Raw genomic sequence first — 25,398 nt, forward strand, 5'->3', positions numbered from 1 at the left:
ATTACCTGGTCACTATATTGCTTTGTCTGTTATTACAGATCGTTTGATATGTACTGAATATTTATACTTTTTTAACCTAAATCACAGCAGGGTCCATCTGTGAAGGATGTCGGCTGTCAAACATTCATGCAGATTTTTAAATATGCAAAATTGAAGTGAAGTGACATACAGCCAAGTATGGTGACCCATACTCAGAATTCGGGCTCTGCATTTAACCCATCCAAAGTGCACACACAGCAGTGAACACACACACAAACACACCGTGAACACACCCCCGGGGAGCAGTTGGGGGTTCGGTGCCTTGCTCAAGGGCACCTCAGTCGTGGTATTGCTGGCCCGAGATGCAAACCCACAACCTTAGGGTTAGGAGTCAAACTCTCTAACCACTAGGCCACGACTTCCCCACGAATTAGGTTTATGAGTTTAAGTTTGTTGTTATTAGTTTGGGTTCTATTTGCAAAATGTGACAGAAGCATAAGAGCACATCCAAAGTAGCACCGTTAAGCTTCTGCTCTTCAGTAGTGCATTGTGTGTGTGTGTGTCTATTGAGTGTTTGCACAAGCATTGCTAGTGAGTCAGTTTGCCTCTGTTATTAAAATGAATAAGAGTAAACAAAAATTGGTGAATGAGTGGCACTTCAGGCTGTGTGCTCCCCCATGTCCATGCTTTATTATTGACGGGGACACATGATCTGTGCGTTGCTTTTTTTGGGAGGTAGTTGTGCCCAGTGTGAGCAGCTCCTGCTGCATGTGCTCTGCTCCTGCCTGTCCTTGTTTGATGAAAGCGGCCAGATTCACGATCCTTTTGGCTCCGGTCCTGCTACAGCTGAGGCTTAGCATAAATTGTTGTCATAGGGATAGCATGTGGATTTAGCGGAGGGATCTAAGACAGGGTCTCAGTCTTCACCTGCTAGATCAACAGCCCCCTCTCAGGGGTCTGTGGTTTATTCCCCGGAGAGAGAGCCAGACGCTTTGTCTGTCTTCCTCTGAGGAGGTTGACGTGATGAGTGTTGACACAGAGGAGACTGTGGACTTGCCACCACACCTCTGGAGGGAGTTCAGCCAGGCGGAAGTGGATCTATTTGCGTTACAGGAAATGACAAACTGTCCGCTCTGGTTCTCCCTCATGCATCCAGCTCCACTTGGACTGGATGCCATGGTGCAGGCGTGGCCGAGGCTTCGTCTATACCCTTTCCCCCAATCGCTCTGCTACCGGGAACTCCGGAGAGAATACGCAGGGACAGGGTCCATCAATAGCCTGATTCTGGCCGGCCCAAGTGTGGTTCTCGGACCTTGTGTCCCTTCTCGATAGCTCTCCCTTGGAGATTCTTATCAGAACCATTCTGCACCCCCGCCCAGAGTTATGGAAGCTGTGGGCGTGCCACCTGAGTGGGCACAGCTCTTAGCATCTTGTCTCTCAACTGAGGTTGTTGAGAACATACTCCAGTCCAGAGCTCCCGCCACGAGGAAATATTGTGCCCTGAAGTGGAAACTTTTCAGACAGCGAATGCAAGACCCAGTCAACTGCCCAGTTGGTACAGTTCTGGAATTTCTGCAGGAGCGTTTCTCCGCAGGGTTATCTCTCTCCTCTCTGAAGGTGTACGTGGCGGGCTCTCAATCTAGGTGGTCAGTTATTGGGAAGAGATCCACTTGTAACTTGTTTCCTCCATGGTACTCTGAGGCTGAAACCTGCACAGCACTCTAAAATACCAACCTGGGACTTGGAAGTGATTCTGGAGGGCCTGTGCAGTGCCCCCTTTTGAACCTACTGAGGAAGTGTCAGTCAATTTCCTTACCTTAAAAACAGTTTTTGTCCTTGTTATTTCCTCCCTTAAGAGAATAGAAGACCTTCAGGTTCTCTCAGTCTCACCTTCATGCCTGGAATTTGCCCCTGGCAGAGTACTGACTTACTGAGTCTTACTGACACTTCGAGGTCCCACCCATGAGCCGCTCCAGTCGGCCGACTTACGGCCTCTGTTGCTTAAGACTGCCCTACTTTTGGCTTTAGCATCGTCATGTGAGTGGGCGATCTGAAAGCACTTTCATTCAGGGTTTCCTGACTTGAGTTTGGGCCTAATGACTGTAAAGTCTTCCTCGAACCAAGAAATGTCTATGTGCCTCTCCACTCTGTTCAGAGCACAAGTTATCACCTTTCTTGCTCTTTCTAATTCAGAGGATGAACATGGTCCTATTTTTCTCTTTGCCTGGTTAGGGCCCTTAAAGTTTACGTAGCACGCTCTAGCCAGTTTGGGCATTCAGAGCAGCTCCTTGTATGCTTCAGAAGCCACTCTAAAGGGCTGCCAGTTATGAGGCAGAGACTATCCAATGGATGCTAGATGCTATAGCCCTGGCTTACACCTCAGAGGACTTACAGAGTCCTATTGGAGAGAGAGTCCACTAGATGCTGGTCTGCGCCATCTACCTTCACTAGATTCTGGTTACTAACATAACCAGAAAGTCGTGGCCTAATGGTCAGAGTGTTGGACTTGCAACCCAAGGGTTGTGAGTTCGAGTCTCGGGCCGGCAGGAATTGTAGGGGGGGGGAGTGAAATGTATACAGCGCTCTCTCCACCTTCAATACCACGACTGAGGTGCCCTTGAGCAAGGCACCAAACCCCCAAATGCTCCCCGGGCACCGCGGCATAAATGGCTGCCCACTGCTCCGGGTGTGTGTTCACTGCTGTGTGTGTGCACTTTGGATGGGTTAAAAGCAGAGCACAAATTCCGAGTATGGGTCACCATACTTGGCTGTATGTCACGTCACACTTTCACACTCACACTAACCTTGGTTCCCTGAGAATAACAGGATGAGTGTGTGCGTAGACTGCTGTGCTGCTTTTACTATTTGTATAACCACAGTTTTACTACAAATACTAGGGCTACATGTTACGGGTTCGATTCCCAGGGGAACACAAGTTAGGTAAAAAAATGTATATTCCTGAATGCACTGTAAGTTGCTTTGGATAAAAGCGTCTGCTAACTGCATAAATGTATAAGTCAATGACTGTCGCCATCAGTCGAAAGATTCAGATTTTGGCAGGCTGAAGTGACATTTGTTCTTACAGCTACACGAACGTGAACAAATCTGGCTACAGTATCAGAGTAAACAGTAGTTTCCCCAAAGCATTTCACGCAACGCTAGTTCACGTTATTCTCAGGGAACCAAGGTTACAGTAGTAACCAAAGCCGGAGCGAAAATAAGAAAAAATCTATTCATATCTTTTGCACTATATACAGTATAACATGACCTCAGCATGATTAAATGCTTTGCTTTCTTTGTGTTTTGAGCTAGAAAAGCCTGAATGTAATACAAGATATAGACACTATGGGGAGAAAGATGAATAATACAGATCTATTTAAAATATTTAACATGGCAATTTACTTCTGGCAGTTAAATTTCCATCCATAAATTTAGTCTACAGTAACTTTCTATATTGACAGGGACAAAATTAATTGAAAATCATTGCAGGTCACGTAAAAAAATGAATGATTTCCATCATTATTTTGTATTTTGTTATGTTGTATTTATATTATATATATATATATATATAATATATATATATATATATATATATATATATATATTGTGACGAGCTTCCCGGTTCCACATCAGCGTTGCCCTGGAAACTCACAAGGAGCACCTGCTCACGAGCACTAAGGGCTGATCGGCCACACCTGGGGCTCGTTAACCCGCCGGCAGCAAAGCAGCGTGCTTACCGGCGAAGGATGAGAAGCCTCTCCATGGGACAGCAGACTACACTCTCTCTCTTCTGTTCCAGAGAGCACCGAGTGACCGATCAGCCCTGCCACGAGTCCGGCACGGATTCACCCGCACCTGGAAACACCTGAGAGGACCACAGCGAGCTAAAGCACCACCACCATTCACGTATTCACCTGTCACTCAATAAATCCACCCTCCAGGGCCTTAAATTAAGCTCTCCTTGTCGTGTGATCTTTTCCCCTCTCCACTATATACAGTATATGTGTGTGTGTATGTGTGTGTTGTATTAAACAAAATAAATAACAAGGTTAAATGGGTGATATGTTTCTACACAACATATACAAGATTGCCAAACATTCACCTAAACAACATGAAAGGCAAAAACATTCCAATAATCTAAAATTATTTATATATCTATAAATAATTACAGGGGAAAAGAGACTTTTCCAACCTACAGAAATATAGCAAGAAATATAAAAATCTGTGAACCCCATATATATGATATGGAATAAATCATAAACTAACAGGAATTTGGATATTCTTCATGTTAAGAGTGAACAGCATTTTGCATTAAAAAGCTGATTCACAAACAAGATAGCAGCATCAAAGCAATGTATGAGGCACAAACACTCTCTTTTTACCCAATTTACCCTTAATGAGTGCATAAAGGTATATAAATACCTAAACTGTACATAGTACCATGATAATAGTTATTTTTTGAAAGGATAGTACCCTTGTCACAAATAAAGAACTTAAGAAACTATGCTTCTAAATATGATACCTAAACTGTACATTGTTGGAAAACAATGCTAAATCAAGCATTAAAAAAATAATAAACAATAAACGATAAAATACATTTTATAGGTGTCTGCAATTCGAAATCATCACAATAAAATACACACAAATAAATAAATACATACATACATTCACCACAGCTTTCTTGCGTGCTTGTTTTCTATATCAGTGTTTTCTATGTTGGTCTAAAAGGAAACTAGGCTATACTTACGTGAATTTTGTCCTCCAGACAATATCATCATATTCTGAGAATAAAGCACAAAAAAACAATAAAGCACACTGAAATATTTAGACAAAAGATGATAAAAGCAGATGAGACAGACTGGTTCATGCTGTCACATTTTTATGTTGTGATATTTATGTCCACACACACACACACACACACACACACACACACACACACACACACACACACACACACACACACACACACACACACTTTCATTTCATGCAGTTGATTAATTACAAGTCGTGCTGCCCTACACAAAGCTTTAATAGTTACAGTGTTTTGTTACAGTGTAACGAAGAGTTAATTACTGCATCCAGGGTGGGGTGTGGCGTGGTGACGTCACAGGGTGACATCATGCTCCGCCAATAGGAGGAGTTTGTTGTTTAGAGCTGAGCGGATGCTGAGGAGGATGAGGATGAGAAAGGCAGTCTCGCGCACGGTTGGTTTTCTCTTCATTATATAATATATAGGCCCATTAGTACTAGTGACGCGTGCTGAATAATCACCGCTCTGTCCTTACATACAGGCACCGTTTAGTAACGTTACAGTACGCGCAGTGCAAGGCCATCATCATCATCACCGACGTCACCGGCTTCACGCGTTCATCATCACTGCGTTCCTGCTGTGCGTCTGATCCAGTCTCTATATGCGCACTAACTGAACCTTAATACACACGAAACACATCAGTTATTCAAATACACGAGAAAGACGAATCTCTCAGCTGTTCCGGTTAATACATGTGTTGTGTTTTGATGACTCAAGCTTAAATGTGAGTAATTTAATGCAGTATTTATGGTATTTATTAAATTATGCTAAGGGGACTTCAGCTTGTTTTTTTCGCTGACTTTTACTTTCATTTGACAAAAACTGCCTGAACAGGTTTCGGAAACACTGATGTTATTTATGGCACGGGGATTTATTTACATATTTAGTCACTGGCGTGTTTATGGCACATCATCACCTGCTCATATTTTGGTCAGTATTTGCCAGTTCAAATAGAGTGTTAGTATCACTTATATATTATTATAGTTTTTTTTTTGTTTGTTTGTTTGTTTTATTAAGGTATAGTTTTAGTTTATTTAGTTTTAGTAATATTAATATTTTAACTGCTTAGAAGAAGAGGAATGTTGCCTTGGCAACGATTAGCTGATACAACATGTAAGTTTTGGTTGATACAATAGCTGTTTTATTTTAAAATGTTATTTATATTTTATTTTATCGTTGTACTGCAGCAAGAAAGTTTGTGACACTTTTACCAGGTTTGTTTTTGCCTGTCATATGATCACATATCATATAGAGTTACAAATAATAGAAAATCTTGTTTTGATCTTGTGTATTCTGGGACGTTGCATGTCTGTTGGCAGTGGACAGTGGTTAGGTAGCTTTAGGCAGGAATTAAGCCACCAGTACTGCAGTCTTCTGTATCGTGTAAAGCGCTGTGAATAAAACTGACTTGTCTTGATGTGCTTTGTTAGGAGAATTAAGATTACAGGATCGCATTCATTCTCAGAAAGCACTGTATCTCACACAGTCTCTGTTCTTCTGTGATATAGGGTGAATATGAACTTTTGGGGGGTCTGGTTTTATTCAGGTTAAAGCCTCGTCCGCACTGGAGGCCCGTGAGAGATGGAAACACTGAGTCACATGACTGTTTTATGTGACAGATCTCAGGGGCAAAGGTGAGTGCATTATGTTCATTTTTACTAATTTTATAAAACAGATCATTCAGACTCTAGATTCCGATTGGATTCTAGATTCTAGAGAGAATGCTTCTGGCATGACTTTGACACGTTGAGTTTATATCTTGCAGTTATGACTTCTCTTATCAAAACTAAGAATTCAGAGAAAAAAAAAAGAGTCAGAATTACGAGATGTACACTTGCAATTCTAATAAAAAAAGTCACAATGACCTTTTTTATTATTATAGTCCATGGCGGAAATAAGCTTACAGCGATTCTAAATCAACAACAAACAAATTGTGGCAGTTTTAATGGTAATTCAGAGTGCTTTATATAAAAAGAGTTTATAATCATATCCATAACAGATGTTTAAAAAAATACAATTAGCAATAAAAAAGTAATATTAAAAAAAAAGAGAACAAGTTAGAACACAGTGTAAAAGAGAACACAGTAAGGCACATTTCCATACAGTACATTCCACTGCACCACCTTAACTAATGAATATATGTCTGTAAAAAGCTGATGTTTTGTGTATAATGTGGTGGTTGTATATTTTGTCTCTGTGTTGCACAGGTGGACACTGGCCTCGCTTCACGTGTGTGTGAATGCAGGAGAGACGAGGGGCTGCTGGGAGGGTCTTTAATGACCAGAGATGTGCCACTTCACAAGTGATTTCTCAACTACAGATCCAACACCTGGCTCTGGTTCCTGTGGACACCTGTCCTCTCCAGCTGACTGACAAATATGGCAAAGAAAGACTATCTGCTAGATGCAGCCCAACAGATCCGCATGGCACTGGACCGAGAAGTCAATGAAGACTATGAGGCGGCATTCAGCTACTATAAGAACGGAGTCGATCTGCTGCTCAATGGAGTTCAAGGTAAATGAACACTTTACTGTTACGTCCTCTGGGAATATGGCTGCTGTAACAATGACAAAACTGAAATTTCATCAAATTATATAGTGACTGAAAATTACAGACAGTGTGAAAAACTGATCTTTAAACACTTTTGGACCTGGAGTTTCACTGATGCTGAAAAACACTTTTGGACACATGTATTCAGTCAACCACACTATAAAAACTAATTTGTGTGACTTACAGTGCAAACTCGTTGCCTTGATTCACTTCTAATAAAGTTAAATAAAAGTATAAATGGATCATTAAATCATTGGCAGATTAACAGATTAATTCAGGAAAGAAACATCACTGTGTTGCTCTGAGATGCACAACTGTTTTGCTCCGGCTTTGTTTGGAACTGACAATATTGTGCATAAAATATAACTCATTCAATTCATCTTCTTGTTTGTTGAATTTCTGTTGTATAATATTAATATCACATTTAATATTGCACACACATGCTGATATAAGGGAGATGGCATTCTAGTTTGTGTGATATGAGCCTATCATAACTTAAAGATATAAAAAATTGCATACTGATTGGCTAATCGCCATTATTTAGTTTGTAAATTATCATACATTGAGAATCTTCAACAACAATTTGAGTGTATGTGAATATATATATATATATATATATATATATATATATATATATATATATATTTAAAAACTGTGGTACCATTGGCCAAGAAACTTAGATGTAACAATGAAAAACTTTATATATATATATATATATATATATATATATATATATATATATATATATATATAATACAAATAATTAAAATTTTCAGTTCAGTTCATTTTTATATATAAAGCACATAAATACATAAATATAATATGACAAGACAGACAAACAAATAATCATTTTGAATAAGCCCCTTATAAGACTTGTCTAAGAGATAGGCTTTTAATTTTGCTTTAAAAAGGGATTCTGTCACAATTGTTCTAATAGAGACTGGAAGGCTGTTCCACGGTTAGGGCCAGCTATGGCAAAAACCCGGTCACCGTTTTTCTTCAACCAAGATCTAGGGACAAAAAAGAGTTTCTGATTCGATGACCTTAGACATCTAGCTGGGGTGCGTAATCTCAAAAGGTCAGAAAGATACAAAAGTGCCAGTCCATTTAAAAACTTAAAAAGTACAATTTGGCTGAACACACTGATGAATGAACTCCAGGGATCACGGCAAGATGGCCAGCCATGATCCATGAACAACGGCACTATCTTTTCTCAATGGTAATTAAGTAATTTTTACATTAGTCACATTGAAAGAGTAGTTGAGGAGAGCATAACATCTAGATACATGCGTAGACAGTAACCGACAAAAAAACTGAACTGAAACACAAGGGCTATAAATACACAGAATAAAGACACGGGTGTGGAAGGAACGGTTAAGAACATACTTAGAAAGGAAAGAAACCATCGAAACAGGAACTAAGCAAAAGCTAAATCAAAAACAGAACAAAATAAACGTCAAAATCATACTAGGAAACATTAAAACACCATGTAACCTTCAAATATTTTTCAATTAAGTAAACATTGCTTTGAAAGTCATAAGCCAGTAATAAAATGAAGAACAAATAAATAAATACGTGTATTAGGATAAGTCAGTAATATATTAGTATGTTGTTTTTTTTGTCTATTTTTTATTTTTACATATTTTGCTATTGTTATTTGTTGATATAGTTACAGTTTTGAATTAGTTCCCACATTTGAATATCATATTCAAATTGTGTATGGATTATAAAGTGAGCAAAGAGTGCTGCCTTTATAATCACCAAAGCTGTAAATCACTTACTATCAGCGCAAGCTCACTGTCTGAGCTCCTACAAAACCTCCAGTTATAATCATTAAAGCTGACTACACTGCACAATAAATCTCATATTTATGTTGTGTTTAGGGTAAATCCATCTCAAGTGGTCTGAAGAAGGTTTCTTGACTCAAATCCTTCCCATTGATATTGGCCCTAAAAGTGGAACCCTGAGAAATCTCGATCATTTGGCATTAAATACTAAGTTTAAGAAACAAGGATATGTACCATGATCATGTACCTTGTAATGTGCACTTGAGATCAACTTTTGTTCCAATGAACAAGGACCATCCTGAGCTGAGTCTGTAACCAAAATTTGTTGGAGACCATGACAGAAAGTCAGCTGCTGTGGTTAAACCATGTGAAATATATATAAAAAGCAATTCCAAAACATTGAGGTACAGTAGTTAGAGGAAGTGTTTTCAAAGCTCTGGAAGGCAACAGGTGCAATCCAACCTAATATGCAACATATTTTGCCTTACATATCAAACAAATGCTGACAAATGCAACTTACTGACTCCAACTCCATCTATACAGACATTTTCATTTGTGAATAATAATTGAAGAAACATAATTTAATTCACTGCATGAACTGTTATGGTTTGGGAAATGAAAACAAAAATGCTTGTATCCTGGGAAATTTCTGGGAAATGTATGTTTTGACCATTTCCATGAAACAGATCTTCAATAGATTTACATTAGAAAAAAAAACAAAAACATGTCTTATAAAATGGCAGATGTTCAGATATGCATTAAAGGTTTAGTTCACCTTAAAAATGAAAATTAGGCTGCGTTTTACTCACCCCCGAGGCATCCTAGGTGTATATGACTTTCTTCTTTCAGATGAATCCAGTCGGAGTTATATTAAAAAATGTCTATGATCTTTCAAGCTCTATCGTTGCAGTCAGCGGGTGTTGCATTGCTTCAGTCCAAAAGACATGAAATAAAAAGCGCCCTTTCATTAAAAAAAAAGTATCTCACACGGCTCCGGGGAGTGAACAAAGGCCTACTGTAGCAAATCCGGGCAGATAGAACAGCAGATGACTCCGGCAAGACAAGAGATGGTGGATTGTGCATTTATGTTAACAAAGCTTGGTGTACGAACACTGTCATTGTTGGGAGACACTGCTCAGCTAACCTAGAGTTTCTCATGGTTAAATGTAGACCTTTTTATCTGCCGCGAGTTCACTTCCACCATAATAACTGCAGTCTATATTCCACCGGATGCTAATGGCAAGCTTGCTTTGACCGAACTTCACGCAGCCATTAGTAAACAACAGACTGCTCACCCGGAGGCTGCTTTTATTGTCGCGGGTGATTTTAATCACTGCAAATTAAAGACAGTGCTTCCCAAATTCCATCAGCATGTTTCCTGCCACACCAGAGGAGACAAAACTTTGGATCATGTTTACACAAACATTGATGGAGCTTACATCGTGACCCCCCTCCCCCACCTCGTACAGTCTGATCACCTTTCTTTGTTTCTCACCCCCAAGTATTCACCCCTCATCAACCGTGTGAAGCCATCAGTGAGGACCATCAAAAGTGTGGCCAACTGGAGCAGACTCTTTACTTCAGGACAGGTTTCAACACACGGACTGGAGTATGTTTTTGCTTCTCAGGCTGCCTGTGGCTCTCACACGGACATTGATATCTATACCTCCTCTGTACTGACTTACATCAACACCACCATTGACAGTGTTACATCAGAAAAACAGATCACAACATACCCTAATCAGAAGCCATGGATGAACAAGGATGTGCGAATTCTGCTGAAAGCCCGCAACACTGCCTTCAGGTCAGATGACGCGCAGGCCTACAGTAAATCCAGGGCTAACCTGAAAAGGGGCATCAAAAAGGCCAAGTACTGCTACAAGCTGAAGGTAGAGGAACACTTTTCCAACTCTGACCCCCGACGCATGTGGCAGGGCATCCAGGCCATCAGTGACTACAAGCCAAGCAACTCCACTCCAACGGTCACGGACGTCTCCTTCCTTAACGAGCTAAATGACTTTTATGCTCGCTTCAACAGCGACAGCAATGAGACGGCCACCAAAACCACACACTCAGCAGACCACCAACCTCTCAAACTCACCTCCTCAGATGTCCACACTGCATTGAGTCGGATCAACGCACACAAGGCTGCCGGCCCGGACGGCATTCCTGGACGTGTGCTTAGAGCATGTGCAGAGCAGATTACAGGGGTCTTCACAGACATTTTCAACCTGTCCCTCACCCAAGCAACTGAGCCAACATGTTTTAAGTCCACATCCATTGTGCCAGTACCGAAACACCTCCTCCCCGATGTGCTTAAATGACTATCGCCCTGTAGCACTCACACCCATCATTATGAAGTGCTTTGAGCGATTGGTCTAGCACTAACCTCAAAGACTGCCTCCCACCCACACTGGACCCACATCAATTTGCCTACCGCAGAAATAGGAGCACAGAGGATGCAGTATGCACAGTGCTGCACTCTGTACTCACACACCTGGACAATAACAACACATATGTACGGATGTTGTTTGTTGACTTCAGTTCAGCATTTAACACCGTCATTCCCTCCAAGCTGACCACAAAACTTGGAGACCTGGACATTAACACCTCCCTCTGCAACTGGATTATGGACTTTCTGACCAACAGGCCTCAGCATGTTAGGTCAGGCCACACCTGCTCCTCCACCATCACACTTAACACCGGCGTACCACAGGGCTGTGTGCTGAGCCCATTCCTCTACTCCCTCTACACCCATGACTGCAAGCCTGTGCATGGATCAAACTCCATCATTAAGTTTGCAGACGACACCACGGTGATTGGCCTCATCAGTGACAACGATGAGACTGCCTACAGGGAGGAGGTTCAGCACCTGGCCACATGGTGCGCTGACAATAACCTGCTCCTTAACACCAGTAAAACAAAGGAGCTCATTGTGGACTTAAGGAAGAAGAAAGGAAGCATGCATGACCCCATCCACATTAACGGGATGGTTGTTGAACGTGTCTCCAGCTTCAAGTTCCTGGGAACCACCATCACGGAGGACCTGTCCTGGACCACAAACACCTCCAGCCTGGTCAAGAAGGCTCACCAACACCTCTTCTTCCTCAGAACACTGAAGAAGAACCAGCTGTCTTAAGCCATAGTGGTGAACTTTTACCGGTGTGCGATCGAGAGCATCCTGACCAGCTGCATCACAGTCTGGTATGGGAACTGCACGGTGGCTGACCGCAAAGCACTGCAGAGGGTGGTGAAAACTGCCCAACGCATCACAGGGACACCACTTCCTGCTATTGAGGACATCCAGAGGAAACGCTGTGTACGTCGAGCTCGCAGCATTCTTAAGGACTCCTCTCACCCTGACCATGGACTGTTTAACCTCCTGCCCTCCGGGAGGCGCTTCAGGGGCCTCCGGACAAGGATCAGCAGATCCAGGAACAGCTTTTTCCCTACAGCTGTCTCCTTACTGAACTCTGCCCTCTGACACCCCCCACACCATACACACAGACTCCTCCCCCACTTCATCACTACATCTGACTGATTTATTTATTTATTTATTTACAACAAGCAAAAACAGCAAACTTGCTATTACTTGCACTACTGTCTGTTCATCCAGATACACTGAATAACCCATTTGCACACTGTAATATTTTCTATGCACTTTACTTTCCATTGCAATAGTTTAAATTGTTCATATGTTCATAGTTCTGCCTATAGTGTACATACACTTCACATATTTCATCTGTATAATATGTTCATAGTACACCTATCTGTATATCATGCTGATAGTATTTAAAATCTGTAAATTTTGTCCATAATACTTATCTGTATAGTTATTGTACATATTGTAGACCTTGTATATTCTGTACTTACTGCTTATTGCACTTCTGGTTAGATGCTAACTGCATTTCGTTGCCTTGTACCTTACATGTGCAGTGACAATAAAGTTGAATCTAATCTAATCTAATCTAAAATCGATGCATCTTTGTAAGAAAAATATCCATATTCAAAATGTAATAATCACTTGAATCTAGCTTGCGCTCACTGTTGTAAACAGAAGTAGTTCCGGGGGAATTACGTATGAGGTCAGCTTTGCGCATGCACCACTCAGAAGTGATGCATGCGGAAACGCAGCGGAGAGATCAAAACAAACAATGGTCACTAATTAGAAGTACAAAACAAGGATTTGTAAAGAAGAATGTCTGAGGATTTCAGGGCTTGCAAAATCGCTAGCCCGACGTCCCTCATTCAAAGCACGCACAGAGAGCCGCATTTCAGACAATGTGCGTACACAGAATTGATTCCTCTTTCGCGTATCCTTGCTTCTGAATGAACACATACACACAAAATTATCTCAAAATAATTGTCTCTGCAAGTATTCTCGTAAACACAGTCGGTTATGTCTCAAGTGAATGTATACAGTGGAGAAAGAACTCTCCTGTGCATTATTATATTGGATCCGTACATTCGGTCTTAAAGGGGCAGCAGCCTGTAAATACCTGGTGTTCCATTAGTGCCACCTGCTGTCAGAGCTTGACATCTGCGTCTCATTCACAAAGCTATAAGACCATTCTGTTTTTGCTTCAAATTTTTAAATGATACAATCCAAATAATATGTATTTAGCATCTTTTTTGGATAGTAATTCAAATGTTTGCCTCTGATTTTAAATAGAGCACAGACAAAGCCTTTGTAAATATGAAGAGATTACTTTTAGTTGTATAATTTTTTATTTGATTTGGGATTTGTTTTAAAATTTCAAGTTAGTTTTTATTATTTAACATTTCAATTACACAAAAAAAAAAAATGCAGCATTTTGTCTGAGAAATGGACACCTTTTCATTTATAACTTGTCTTAAATCTCATTTTGTAATAAATAAATAAATATATAAATAAATTGTAAGAAAATTGTATAGTGTAATCTGTATTGTGAATTTTATCGCATCGTAAGTTTATTGAAATGTTACATGCGTATATGCTACTAGTTTTTGCTGATCATGCTGATTTGTCCACAGTAAAGTTCAGCCGATGTCTTTTTTTATTCAGGATAGTTAAATTCATTTTGGGCTACCAAAACCTGAAGAATGCCTTCCCGAAGGGCTACTAGGGATTTTGAAATTTTGCGAGCCCTGGATTTCGATTTAAGCCAAGAGGAGACTGTTTTTCCTTTGCTAAAGTAAGGAAACGTTGCTTCTTTTGATCCTGTAAACAAACAGGCTTTCACGAGACTCACTGGCGCATGCGCAACGCTGTCCTCATACGTCATCCTCCCAGAGCTGCTTCAGTGTACACCTGTAGGTGCGAGCTAGATTAAAGTGATTATTACGTTTTGAATATGGATATTTTTCTTACAAAAATGTATTGATCGGCTACAGGAGCCCTTTGACCCCCACCCCCCCCCCCACCGGACCCATGTGAGACACTTTTTTTTATGGAACGGCGCTTTTTATTTCACGTCTTTTGGACTGAAGCAATGCAACACCCATTGGCTGAAACGATAGAGCTTGAAAGATCAAAGACAATTTTTTAGATATCTCTGACTGGAATCATCTGAAAGAAGAAAGTCATATACACATAGGATGCCTCGGGGCTTAGCAAAGGGCCAATCTTAGATGTTCACACCAATGCAGAGTTTTCTGTGTCTTACAGTGGATCCAAATAAAGAGAGACGTGAAGCCGTGAAACGGAAGACCACTCAATATCTGAAGAGAGCCGAGGAGATCTTCATCTCTTACTTACAGGACAACATTGCTAAAGGATCCACTCATTTAGGAGTAGGTGATGGGTGTGCATGACATCATATCTGTTTAGGCTTCCACTGAATATAATTATCTCCTTTTGATTTTAGTTTGTTAATTTTATGGCCACACTTTAATGTAGATGAGTAGTGAGATGAGAAGTGAGCATCCTATTCTTTCCTCAACCTCACTTTTTTTTTTTATGTTTCGTGAAACAACATGCTGCTTTAAATGCTTGAGCTCTTTAAAGTTGGATGAATTCTGATTGGCTGTCAGTGTTTTGATTGTTCTTTAGCTGGGAAAATTGCTCTGAAAGTGATGTTGTTCCAATGTGTCGTTATAATTATAAGAACGATTATTTAAACTTTATGGTTATCATCCTTGGTGTGAACAGGCCTTAAGTGGGCAGTTCTTTGCTGCAGTGTGTACCAGACTTTTGCTATGAAACAATATCCAGGCAGATATAACATAAGGCCATGGTCTGTTTATTTTTCTCTTGACATTCTTTTCCTGGTCATCAGGGTTATAGTAGCTTGCGCTTTCGATCAATCAGACATCTAAGTTCACCGGTGGAGAATCTGGCGAAGTGCAAAGTCGTTGGAATCATTGATAAGGTATGTGTGAAATATCTGCTCCTCTCAGGCTCTTCATGGTTGACAACTTGTCAGTCATTTCTCTATATTCCAGGAAGTTAAAGTCAATGGATGTGTGATAGATATTAAAAAAGTATTTTAGTAATAAATGTATGTCTTCAACAGGTGCTGACGGTTGAAAGTCTGATAAGCAAGGAGACATTTATCGTTAAGGTAGGCATTTGAGACAGAAGCATTGTAGCATATGGATTCCTTTTAGAAATGGTCTGACCACAGCACTGTGTGAGTGCCTGCTGAAATCAGGCCAGCCAGCTGGATACAGCTCTGGGAATACACTTACGTCTTCTGTTATTACTGCGAGTCTGTTTGGATTGATCCTGTTAAAAGCTGCTGTGCCTGAATCGGAGTACAAACTCATCTCGGGTTACTGAAACCAGACACTTGAGATATTAAGCTACAGCTTAAATAGATATCACAGAGACGGGTGGACAAAGGACAAACAAAAAAAATGCTACATTTGAAATCAGCAGAAAATAAAAAAGAAAATACAAAATGCTACCATGATGTTCAAATACTTTACATTTTTTTCTTATTAAAACAAAGTCAACTTCGAAATCCAGAAATCACAATTTTCTGTAAAAATAAATTCTGGAACCACACTGTAACCGTCTTCTTGCAGTTGCATTACGTTTTGGAGCAGGCTTTGCATCACAAGCACATTTATGTTGCCTTAAAAGGCTGTTCAAAGGAAAAGCTCACTAGGTTAAGGAACAGAGTTGAATTTTAATGTGTTACCTGTACAACTGTGAAAAATTCTGCTTGCTGGACAGAGTTTACCGAAGTCGAGCTGGGAGAGTCGTGAGAGGTCGACCATCATTCCTCAGGGAGTGCCCTTCATGGTGAAGCTGCTAAAATACTATGTCAGTGAAGACACTGTGTTCCTTCATCTAGAACATGTTCAAGGTGAGTTGATTCATTATTGCTCTAAAGCAGCTTGACAGAATCCAAGACAAAAAGTGATTATAGCAAGGAAAAACATTCTACATAGTTAATGAGGAACAAACCTTAAAAAGAACCAAGACTCCGCTGGGGAAACCCAATTTTATGAAATAAATTTGAGAATTGTCTTTGATGAACAGATGGGTTTTCAGACTGCACTTAAGATGAAAGTGTATTTGTGTCTCAGACATCTCACAGAACGCTATTCCTGAGATTTGTATCAATATATGATAAGACCCTACATCCTCTAGCATAAACAGCACATTTAGAAGCCTTGCTCCAGTGTTTCTGAACTCTGTTCCTAGAGGCACACCAACAGTATGCATTTTCAAACTCTTACTAATCACACACCTGATTCAACTCATCAGCTTGTTAGTAGTCAAGTCAAGTCAAGTCATCTTTATTTATATAGCGCTTTAAACAAAAAAAGATTGCGTCAAAGCAACTGAACAACATTAATTAGGAAAACAGTGTGTCAATAATGCAAAATGACAGGTAAAGGCAGTTCATCATTGACTTCAGTGATGTCATCATGCAGCTCAGTTCAGTTTAAATGGTATCTGTGCAATAATTTGCAGTCAAGTCAACGATATCGCTGTAAATGAAGTGTCCCCAACTAAGCAAGCCAGAGGCGACAGCGGCAAGGAACCAAAACTCCATCAGTGAGAGAATGGAGAAAAAAACCTTGGGAGAAACCAGGCTCAGTTGGGGGGCCAGTTCTCCTCTGACCAGACGAAACCAGCAGTTCAATTCCAGGCTGCAGCAAAGTCAGGTTGTGCAGAAGAATCATCTGTTTCCTGTGGTCTTGTCCTGGTGGTCGTCTGAGACAAGGTCTTTACAGGGGATCTGTCTCTGGGGCTCTAGTCCTGGTCTCCGCTGTCTTTCAGGGCTGTAGAGGTCCTTTCTAGGTGCTGATCCACCATCTGGGCTGGATATGTACTGGATCTGGGTGACTGCAGTGACCATCTGACTTGGATACAGACTGGATCTGGTGGCTACGGTGACCTCGGAATAAGAGAGAAACAGACTAATATGAGCGTAGATGCCATTCTTCTAACGATGTAGCAAGTACATCGGGTGTTATGGGAAGTGTTCCCGGTTCCGGTTTACCTAATTAATGCAGCCTAAAAATCCTTTAACGGATTTGGATATTAGAAGTGTATTAGTATGTTATGTGTAAGCCAGGTTAAAGAGATGGGTCTTTAATCTAGATTTAAACTGCAAGAGTGTGTCTGCCTCCCGAACAATGTTAGGTAGGTTATTCCAGAGTTTGGGCGCTAAATAGGAGAAGGATCTGCCGCCCGCAGTTGACTTTGATATTCTAGGTATTATCAAATTGCCAGAGTTTTGAGAACGCAGCAGACGTGGAGGACAATAATGTAACAAGAGCTCGTTCAAATACTGAGGTGCTAAACCATTCAGGGCTTTATAAGTAATAAGCAAGATTTTAAAATCTATATGATGTTTGATAGGGAGCCAGTGCAGTGTTGACAGGACCGGGCTAATATGATCATACTTCCTGGTTCTAGTAAGAACTCTAGCTGCTGCATTTTGGACTAACTGGAGTTTGTTTACTAAGCGTGCAGAACAACCACCCAATAGAGCATTACAATAGTCTAACCTTGAGGTCATAAACGTATGGATTAACATTTCTGCATTTGACATTGAGAGCATCGGCCGTAATTTAGATATATTTTTGAGATGGAAAAATGCAGTTTTACAAATGCTAGAAACGTGGCTTTCTAAGGAAAGGTTGCTATCAAATAGCACACCTAGGTTCCTAACTGATGACGAAGAATTGACAGAGCAGCCATCAAGGCTTAGACAGCGTACTGAGCCTTGCGGTACTCCATACTGTACTTGTGAACGATATGATACCTCTTCATTCACTGCTACGAATTGATGGCGGTAGTAGGGAGTACAAGACCTGAAATGGAAGGGTCAAATAAGGGATACATCCAGAATGTGTACTATTGGTGTACCTTCAGGAACAGGGTTGGGAAACACTGCTTTAGTCCAATGACAGAGCCTTGCGGCACTCCTTTTTTTAACCTGTGTGAGGTTAGACAGTTTCTCATCAGATCATGGAGACAGCGATCTGATAGGAAGGATCTAAACCATACTAAAGCCTGTTCACAAATACTAACATAATTATCAATATTATGCCAAAAAATAGTGCACTCTAGGGGATGGGCAACTTCTGTCCTGGAAGGCCACTATCCTGCAGAGTTTAGTTATAACCCTAAACAAACACATCTGAACAAGCTAATCAGGGCAGTGGCCCTCCAGGACCAAAGTTGCTACATGCATGTGAATTTGATCAAGGTTGGACCTTTAGGCCTAGAGTTGAGAACCATTGCTCTACTGGACATTAGCCCTCCATAGCAGAATTTTACACCCCTGTTTTGGAGTATCCAAATCAGTACTAATAAAAGGGATGGGGCTAGAATCAAGAGATAAAACTCAGGGAAAATGTTAAGCATTACAGTTGCAGAGTTCAAACATTGGAATATTGTTTGTTCCACACAATCAGAAAAATATGTATATAAGGAATCTTCAAATCTTGTTCTGGAGGTTTGCTATCCCGCAGAGTTTAGCTCTAACCCCAATCAAACTCAGCTGCCTTTTCATTTTCTAGGTGTATGATTAAGGTTAAACTCTGCAGGACAGTGAACCTCAAGGTCCAGATTTGAAGAACCCTTGTCCACCCTGATGTTTCAAAACAGTTGACTGGCCACAAGTTCCTCAAAGTCACAGAATACTAGGAGAGCATTTGAAAGAGTGTCCCACCTGCTCACAATGACACATAGTTTGACGGCTTTGCTTTTCTACAGGTGGAAGACTATTTTCCAGACTTCACAGGGTCAGAAGTGAAGCAGTCAGGGAGCATCCAGAGTGCTTCAGTCCCAACCAGCACAAGATCTATCTGAAGAATAGCTACACCCTCCCTGCTCTCCATCAGGAGATTTACCTCAATGAGAATTATGGGAGAACTAAACCTCTTGAGAGTCCAGACAGCCCAACTAAACATTGTCTTGAGAACTGTCCAACTCACTCCTACTGTGAAGATTCAGGACGCCAACAGGGGGGTTCTCTAGGTTTGTATGCAACAAGGAAAGATAATGAGCTTCCTTCTGTTGGTCTTTCCAATGGTCTCAAGTCTTTACCTCAGGATAATATTCCTCTTCCCATTCATCCTTGTGTGATTGTGGACACCCGGGATCCTCTTGATGTCACGTCCGACCTTCTAGGAAATGATGTCCGCATTGAGCGCATTGACTCATGCATAGATCTGAACAAAGCTTGGAATGCTTTGGAACCTGCTCAGGACTGTCTGAGTTTCACAGTACCAGAATCAAACTCAGATATTCTAGGATTCACCATTGCATCTCAGATTACTCCAGCCTCTTTATTTGGTGAAAATGCACAACCAACCCTTTGCAGCACGGTTGATGTTCTTCCACAGAGAGTGCGGATAGTTCCCAACACATCACATTTACCTCCACAAAACCAGGCACGTGATGGATTTCCTCATGAACAAGGTGTCACTAACTGTAAACACAGTGGAAATGAACAGATTTCACAGTTCATGGCTGAATTAAACAAAGTCAGTTCTCATCGCAATCCATTTGAATGTACACCTCAAAAACAAGAAAGTATCTCTTTAGACTTTTCAAAGATGACTTCTCGGGTAAACACTGTTGAAATGGTGAGGGAGATTGGGAAGGAGGACATGGAGAACTGGCAGTTCTTCAGCTCTTCATCTAAACAACCGCAAGTTGGCATGATCTCCTGCCTGTCAGCACCTACCCCAAACAGCTCCTGTTGGAGCGAGACTGAACTAGAGCAGCAGGTGAAGGTGGACGGCTTGGACCATCACCCCCAAATTAAGGCCACAAACTTCAGTGCCAAATCGAAGTGGGGAAGATTGGGACTCCCTGAGGATGAGGTGCGACTGTGGGGGGCTCAGATTCTGTTGGCCTTGGAAAGTCTTCATGAGCAGGGCATTGTGTGCCAGGACCTCAACCCACGAAATATTCTACTCCGCAATAGTGGTACGTCTCCTGTTGCAAATTCTTTGGTATGGGCTCTTTAACTCAAGTCCTGAGGGCTACTGTTCCAGCAGAGTTTAGCTCCAACCCTTATTAAACACACCTGAACAAGCTGATCATGGTCCTCAGAATTGCTAGTACGTTACAAGCAGATGAGTTTTATTGGAGTTGGAGCTAAACTCTGCAGGACAGTGACCAGAGTTAAAGAGCTTTGTCCTAGATGTCTCAACAGTTAAACAATAGCAGGGGTAGCCAACCCATGCTCCCTGAGGGCTACCATCCTGCAGACTTTAGCTCCAACTTGCTCCAACATACCAGAAACTGCTAATCAGTGTGTTCAGGATTACTAAAAAGTTACTGGCAGGTGTGTTGGAACAGGCTGGAAGTCTGCAAGTTGGACCGGGAGGATTGACTACTCTCTTAAACTTTATTGACAATGGGAGCATTGATATTTAACATAAGTAGAATCTTATTTGGGTATCTGTTATCGTAAAGGAAATATTCACCCAAAAATGAATTATGTCTTCATTAATTAACCCATGAAAATGAGATCTTTTCCATAAAAAGAAATAATTGGTGATTTATACTTTAAGACCCAAAAGGGTAAAAATGCAGTGATTCAGTTATTAAGAAGGCAGATTTACCATAACCAATACTAGCCTTACCATCACTCCAGGACTGACATCATTATTGCTAAACTGGATTTACCCCAGGTCTTATTTGACTGCAAATGAGATTTGAGAGGTGCAACAAAGAGGGAAATGTATAGGTGATTAAAGGTGACGTATCATGAAAATCTAACTTTTCCAGGTTTTAAGAGCTATAATCAGGTCCCCGGTGCATCTACCAACCTAGGAAACGTGAAATAGGTTAACCCAGTAACTTTGTTTTGGTAAGCCTTTTTCTGCAAGCGTCTGAGAAAACGTGCGCATCTGATTTCGCTCCCTTGGTGATGTGGCAAAGGGATCTCATTATAATATCACTGCACCTTAATCTGTAAGTGTATACCCATGGTGCCATCATTTTGATTTTGCAAGCGACAACAGTGTACCAGCTCTAATGCCATGGCGCAAGTTTGAGCAAAACACGCTAACTGTCCTGTCTTTGACGAACACAGAACACTGTTTAGAGTCCCAGCCTCAGAGGAGACAAGAGAGCAGTGAAATTATTGATTTATTTACTGTATATTGCTGCTGCCACACAGATCTAAAACCTTCACAGACATAACTGATTGTTTTTGTAACTTTTGTAACTTTGGAGTTTTTAAACGTAAACTTGTGTGCAAATGAGAACTTAGTTTAGTACTCACATGCTGTGACAGCTGCTTTCTGTCCATGTGCTTCAGACATGTGCTCTCAGAAAACCCTATATCAGAAGTTTAATCTCATATGGTTTAAAACGCATGATTTCAGCTCGATAAACATGATCATCAGAACCAAAACAGATGTTTTTAGCAGGTCCGAGCTGTAATGATGCAGCTCTATTCTGGAAAAGGGGGCGGGGAGCAGCAGCTCATTTGCATTTAAAGAGACAGGCACAAAAACAGCATTTCTGCTTCCACTCAAAATAGGCATTTTCAAAATGTTATAATAAATGATCTGTGGGGTATTTTGAGCTGAAACTTTACAGACACATTCTGGGGACACCATAGACTTATATTACGTAATATAAAAAGGGGCAAAATAAGTCACCTTTAATGACTAAAATGTCAGTCTGTTCCTCATACAAAGCATCGTATGCCTTCAGAGGACTTGGAATAGAGGACTTACTGACTGCTTATTGACTTGTAACATTTTTTACCTTTCGGTGCTCGACAGCGTAAATCACCTTTCAGTTTCATAGTATGGAAAAAATTTCTCTTTCTGTGTTTCACAAAAGAAAGACTGTTAGTATTTTCAAACAGTTGTTTGCACATATTGCACACAGGGGAGGCGTGTCTTACGTACTTTGGACTGTGGACAGAAGTTCAGCCCGAAATTAACCCGAAAGCAATGGAAGAGATGTACTGTGCACCAGGTGAACGTTTTTTCACAATCACATCAAACCGCAACAGTACATTTCTTACACGCATTCCGTTCTCTTGAGATGTAATAAAGAGTTGTATTTGTTTTCACTGATTTGGAGCAGAAATTGGAGGTGCGTCAAAAATCACAGAGGCGTGTGATTGGTGGAGTCTTGGAGCTTTACTATATGAGCTTCTTACTGGCACGGTAAGCGGTTCATTTTATTCATGGTTAAAAATGAACAAACCCAAACCTATGAATGACCGAAAATTGTTCAAATTTTTGGATGAGTGTCCTTTGCTGTTTATGTTAGTCAATGTTTTGTCATATACACAGAGAGTTCCCAAAAATCTACTACTTCAATTACAAATGCACAAACATCTTCTTGATCGTGTTGAGAGGAGACCATCGTCTTCATTTGTTCGACTCTGTTTCTCTTCAGCCCCTGTGGCAGTGCCACCCTACAGGCGTTCACCCTCATACTCCGCTCCATATCCCAGAGTTCCTCAGCACTGCAGCCGCCTCGCTTCTCACTGAGGTAACAGGATGAACAAAGCTTGAGTGTTTACAGGGCAGCACTGGGTTTGCTGGATTTTGTAAGCATTTTAGGAACCACTGTATTTAAAAAAAAAAAATGTTTCCTGCAGGGAATCCTTTATTTCTACTTTAATCCACCGCTGTGTTTTCTTGAAAACAAAGAAAGTGCACAGAGCATGTTTATAATAAAATTACCTCCAGTGCTAATATGTAGCAGTTGCTCTTTGTCGTCCTTTAAGTGTTGCGGCCGATGCTGTTTCTGTGTTTACATGATGTCACAATGGTCAGATGGGAGCTTTCATAAAATTCTTGTAATTATGAGTTTGATGAAATACATAATTATGGTAATTGTGACCGAACTTGAACGCAGCAAAACTCGGTCAAAGGGGCCTTTTGTGTCGTCTGATAGTGGCAAAGCTTCTTTATAAAGCTCAACTTGACAATAAACACTTCAAACAGCTTCTTTAGCTTGACATGAGACCTTACTGTGTGTGTTGACTTCCAATTTATAATGCAGTTTGTTTGCATTGCATTCAAATCTTTTTCTAATGCTTTGCATGCTCGTTTTCGATTCTATTTTTGCATTTCCTCCATAGTAATGCTGCGGCTGTTTTCCTCTTCCTGTTTCCTGCAGCTGCTCCAGTTTGATGCGTGTTATCGTCTGGGATCAGGAGGCGGCGGTGTGAGCGACATCAAGTGTCATCCGTTCTTTAGCTCCATCCCGTGGCTCACACTCAGCAGTTCACTGACGCCGTAGTGCCTTCTGAAAGTATTCATCCCCTCCGTTTGTTTCTGCCCGCTACACGTCCAGCTATTAAAGATGAGTACAGGGTCACATTCTGAGTCTGAATTTCCTCTTTTTGTAATTTTTTTTTAAAGAGCACATGTATGTATGTTTTCCCCCCTGAAAATATTTCACATTGAGTAACAATGTTGTGCATCTTTGTTTGCCAATAATGCATAATCCATAAATATGCTAATCTGAACATGGACTAAGAGTTTCAGGTGTAATGTTTTTTGAAAGTGCATACAGTATATCAAGATTTAATTTTCAGCATCACTTGTGGGAGTGTAAAACAACTATATTTTCAATTGACGGGCAGAAACAATGAAAGTGGGTGAATCTTTTGAGAAGCTCTGAAACAGATGTTAGAAAGTCCCAAAGGCCTCTGGACAGGAGGATTTGTGGTTCATTGTTGTACTTTTACCTCCATCTGGTGGCAGCAGGGGTAATTTCTCCACATCAGCAGTTTTCTACACACTTGCAGTGAAATCAATGGTCTTCAAATGTCTGGAAAATGAAGTTCAGTGTCCCAGTTTTCCACACTTCCTACAGAAATGGACCTGCATGAAGCTGCAGAGAGCAGACGGGTCGATCGGCGCACATTTGGGGCATTATTTGCACAAATGCAATATTAGTGAACACCATTCAGTCATGTGTTCTGTCATCCCATTTCTAATTGAATGTTTCTTATGCATTTGCATTGAATAAAACCACTCATTTCTACTAGTTTATTGTGCATCCTTCTGAGAAATGCTGCTGAAAGCACACAAATGCATATTATGTCAAAACAAATGTATTAGCATGCATGTCTGATTAGTTGCACAAAATCCTTTTTATTAATATGATCATTAATTTTTTTTTTTTTTTTTTTTAAGAGTATTAATAAATAAACCACATGTTTATGGAATAGTAAAGCAGGGGAGGTTTATGGTTTCTAATCTTTCAGGCGTGAGAATAACAAACCAAGTGACCTCAAAGCATCCTTAGCACGTGACCAAACTAGAAGCTTGTCACCACATCCGGCCCCGAGCATGAAGACGGGGATGAGACTCTTGCACTGTAACTCACTTTCATATTCTCCAGAAGCCTTGCATGCGTGTTAAACGCAACCACACACACACGACCACACACACACAGGCTCTGAAGGAGAAATTAACCTCATCTGAGCTGCATCAGTAATATGTGTCCAGTGTTAGTTCTGTGTGAAGCTGAGTCTGAACGCAGCATCTGCATTCACACAATCATTCGTTTCTATTCCTTAATATACATGCACATAAAAAAAAACAAGGTTATAAGCACTTTTTTAAAACACTTTACAAACCCAAATAACTATTTTCCATCTGTCATTAAAAAATAAATAAATAAATCTCCTTTGTGCTCTATTTGTGAATGCGTTCATTTGGATAAAAACAAACATATATGGAAATAAAGTCTAGCACTTTGTCTTTATTCTACATGGTAAGACATTAGTGTCCAGTCCCTCTTTATCTGAGCTGAAGATGATCTACAAGACCCACCTCTATCCTGTGTGTTATATAGTTTATATTTTAGTTAGCAGAATGCAGCTT

At 40.7% G+C, this 25,398-nt stretch overlaps 1 protein-coding gene across 6 annotated transcripts; it reads left to right on the forward strand.

Annotated features, from left to right (window-relative positions):
• Nucleotides 1-5,071: 5,071 nt before the first annotated feature.
• On the forward strand, nucleotides 5,072-24,556 carry rps6kl1 (ribosomal protein S6 kinase-like 1). 6 transcript variants are annotated; one of them, XM_042754861.1, is made up of 13 exons: nucleotides 5,112-5,183; nucleotides 5,271-5,513; nucleotides 6,298-6,423; nucleotides 6,997-7,303; nucleotides 14,774-14,898; nucleotides 15,384-15,476; nucleotides 15,621-15,668; nucleotides 16,286-16,418; nucleotides 19,289-20,509; nucleotides 22,433-22,522; nucleotides 22,634-22,716; nucleotides 22,952-23,047; nucleotides 23,681-24,556. In XM_042754861.1, the coding sequence occupies exons 4-13, from the start codon at nucleotides 7,168-7,170 to the stop codon at nucleotides 23,801-23,803; spliced, it is 2,148 nt and encodes a 715-aa protein (XP_042610795.1). In that variant the 5' UTR covers nucleotides 5,112-5,183; nucleotides 5,271-5,513; nucleotides 6,298-6,423; nucleotides 6,997-7,167; the 3' UTR covers nucleotides 23,804-24,556. The 6 variants fall into 6 exon arrangements, with proteins under 6 accessions (XP_042610793.1, XP_042610795.1, XP_042610796.1 ...); XM_042754863.1 differs by lacking the exon at nucleotides 5,271-5,513 and adding an exon at nucleotides 5,977-6,003 and having other exon boundaries at nucleotides 5,160-5,183; nucleotides 6,336-6,423; XM_042754859.1 differs by lacking the exon at nucleotides 5,271-5,513 and having other exon boundaries at nucleotides 5,072-5,183; nucleotides 6,336-6,423.
• Nucleotides 24,557-25,398: the final 842 nt, after the last annotated feature.

This window comes from Cyprinus carpio, unplaced genomic scaffold, assembly GCF_018340385.1.
Source record: "Cyprinus carpio isolate SPL01 unplaced genomic scaffold, ASM1834038v1 S000006605, whole genome shotgun sequence".
NCBI lineage: Eukaryota > Metazoa > Chordata > Actinopteri > Cypriniformes > Cyprinidae > Cyprinus > Cyprinus carpio.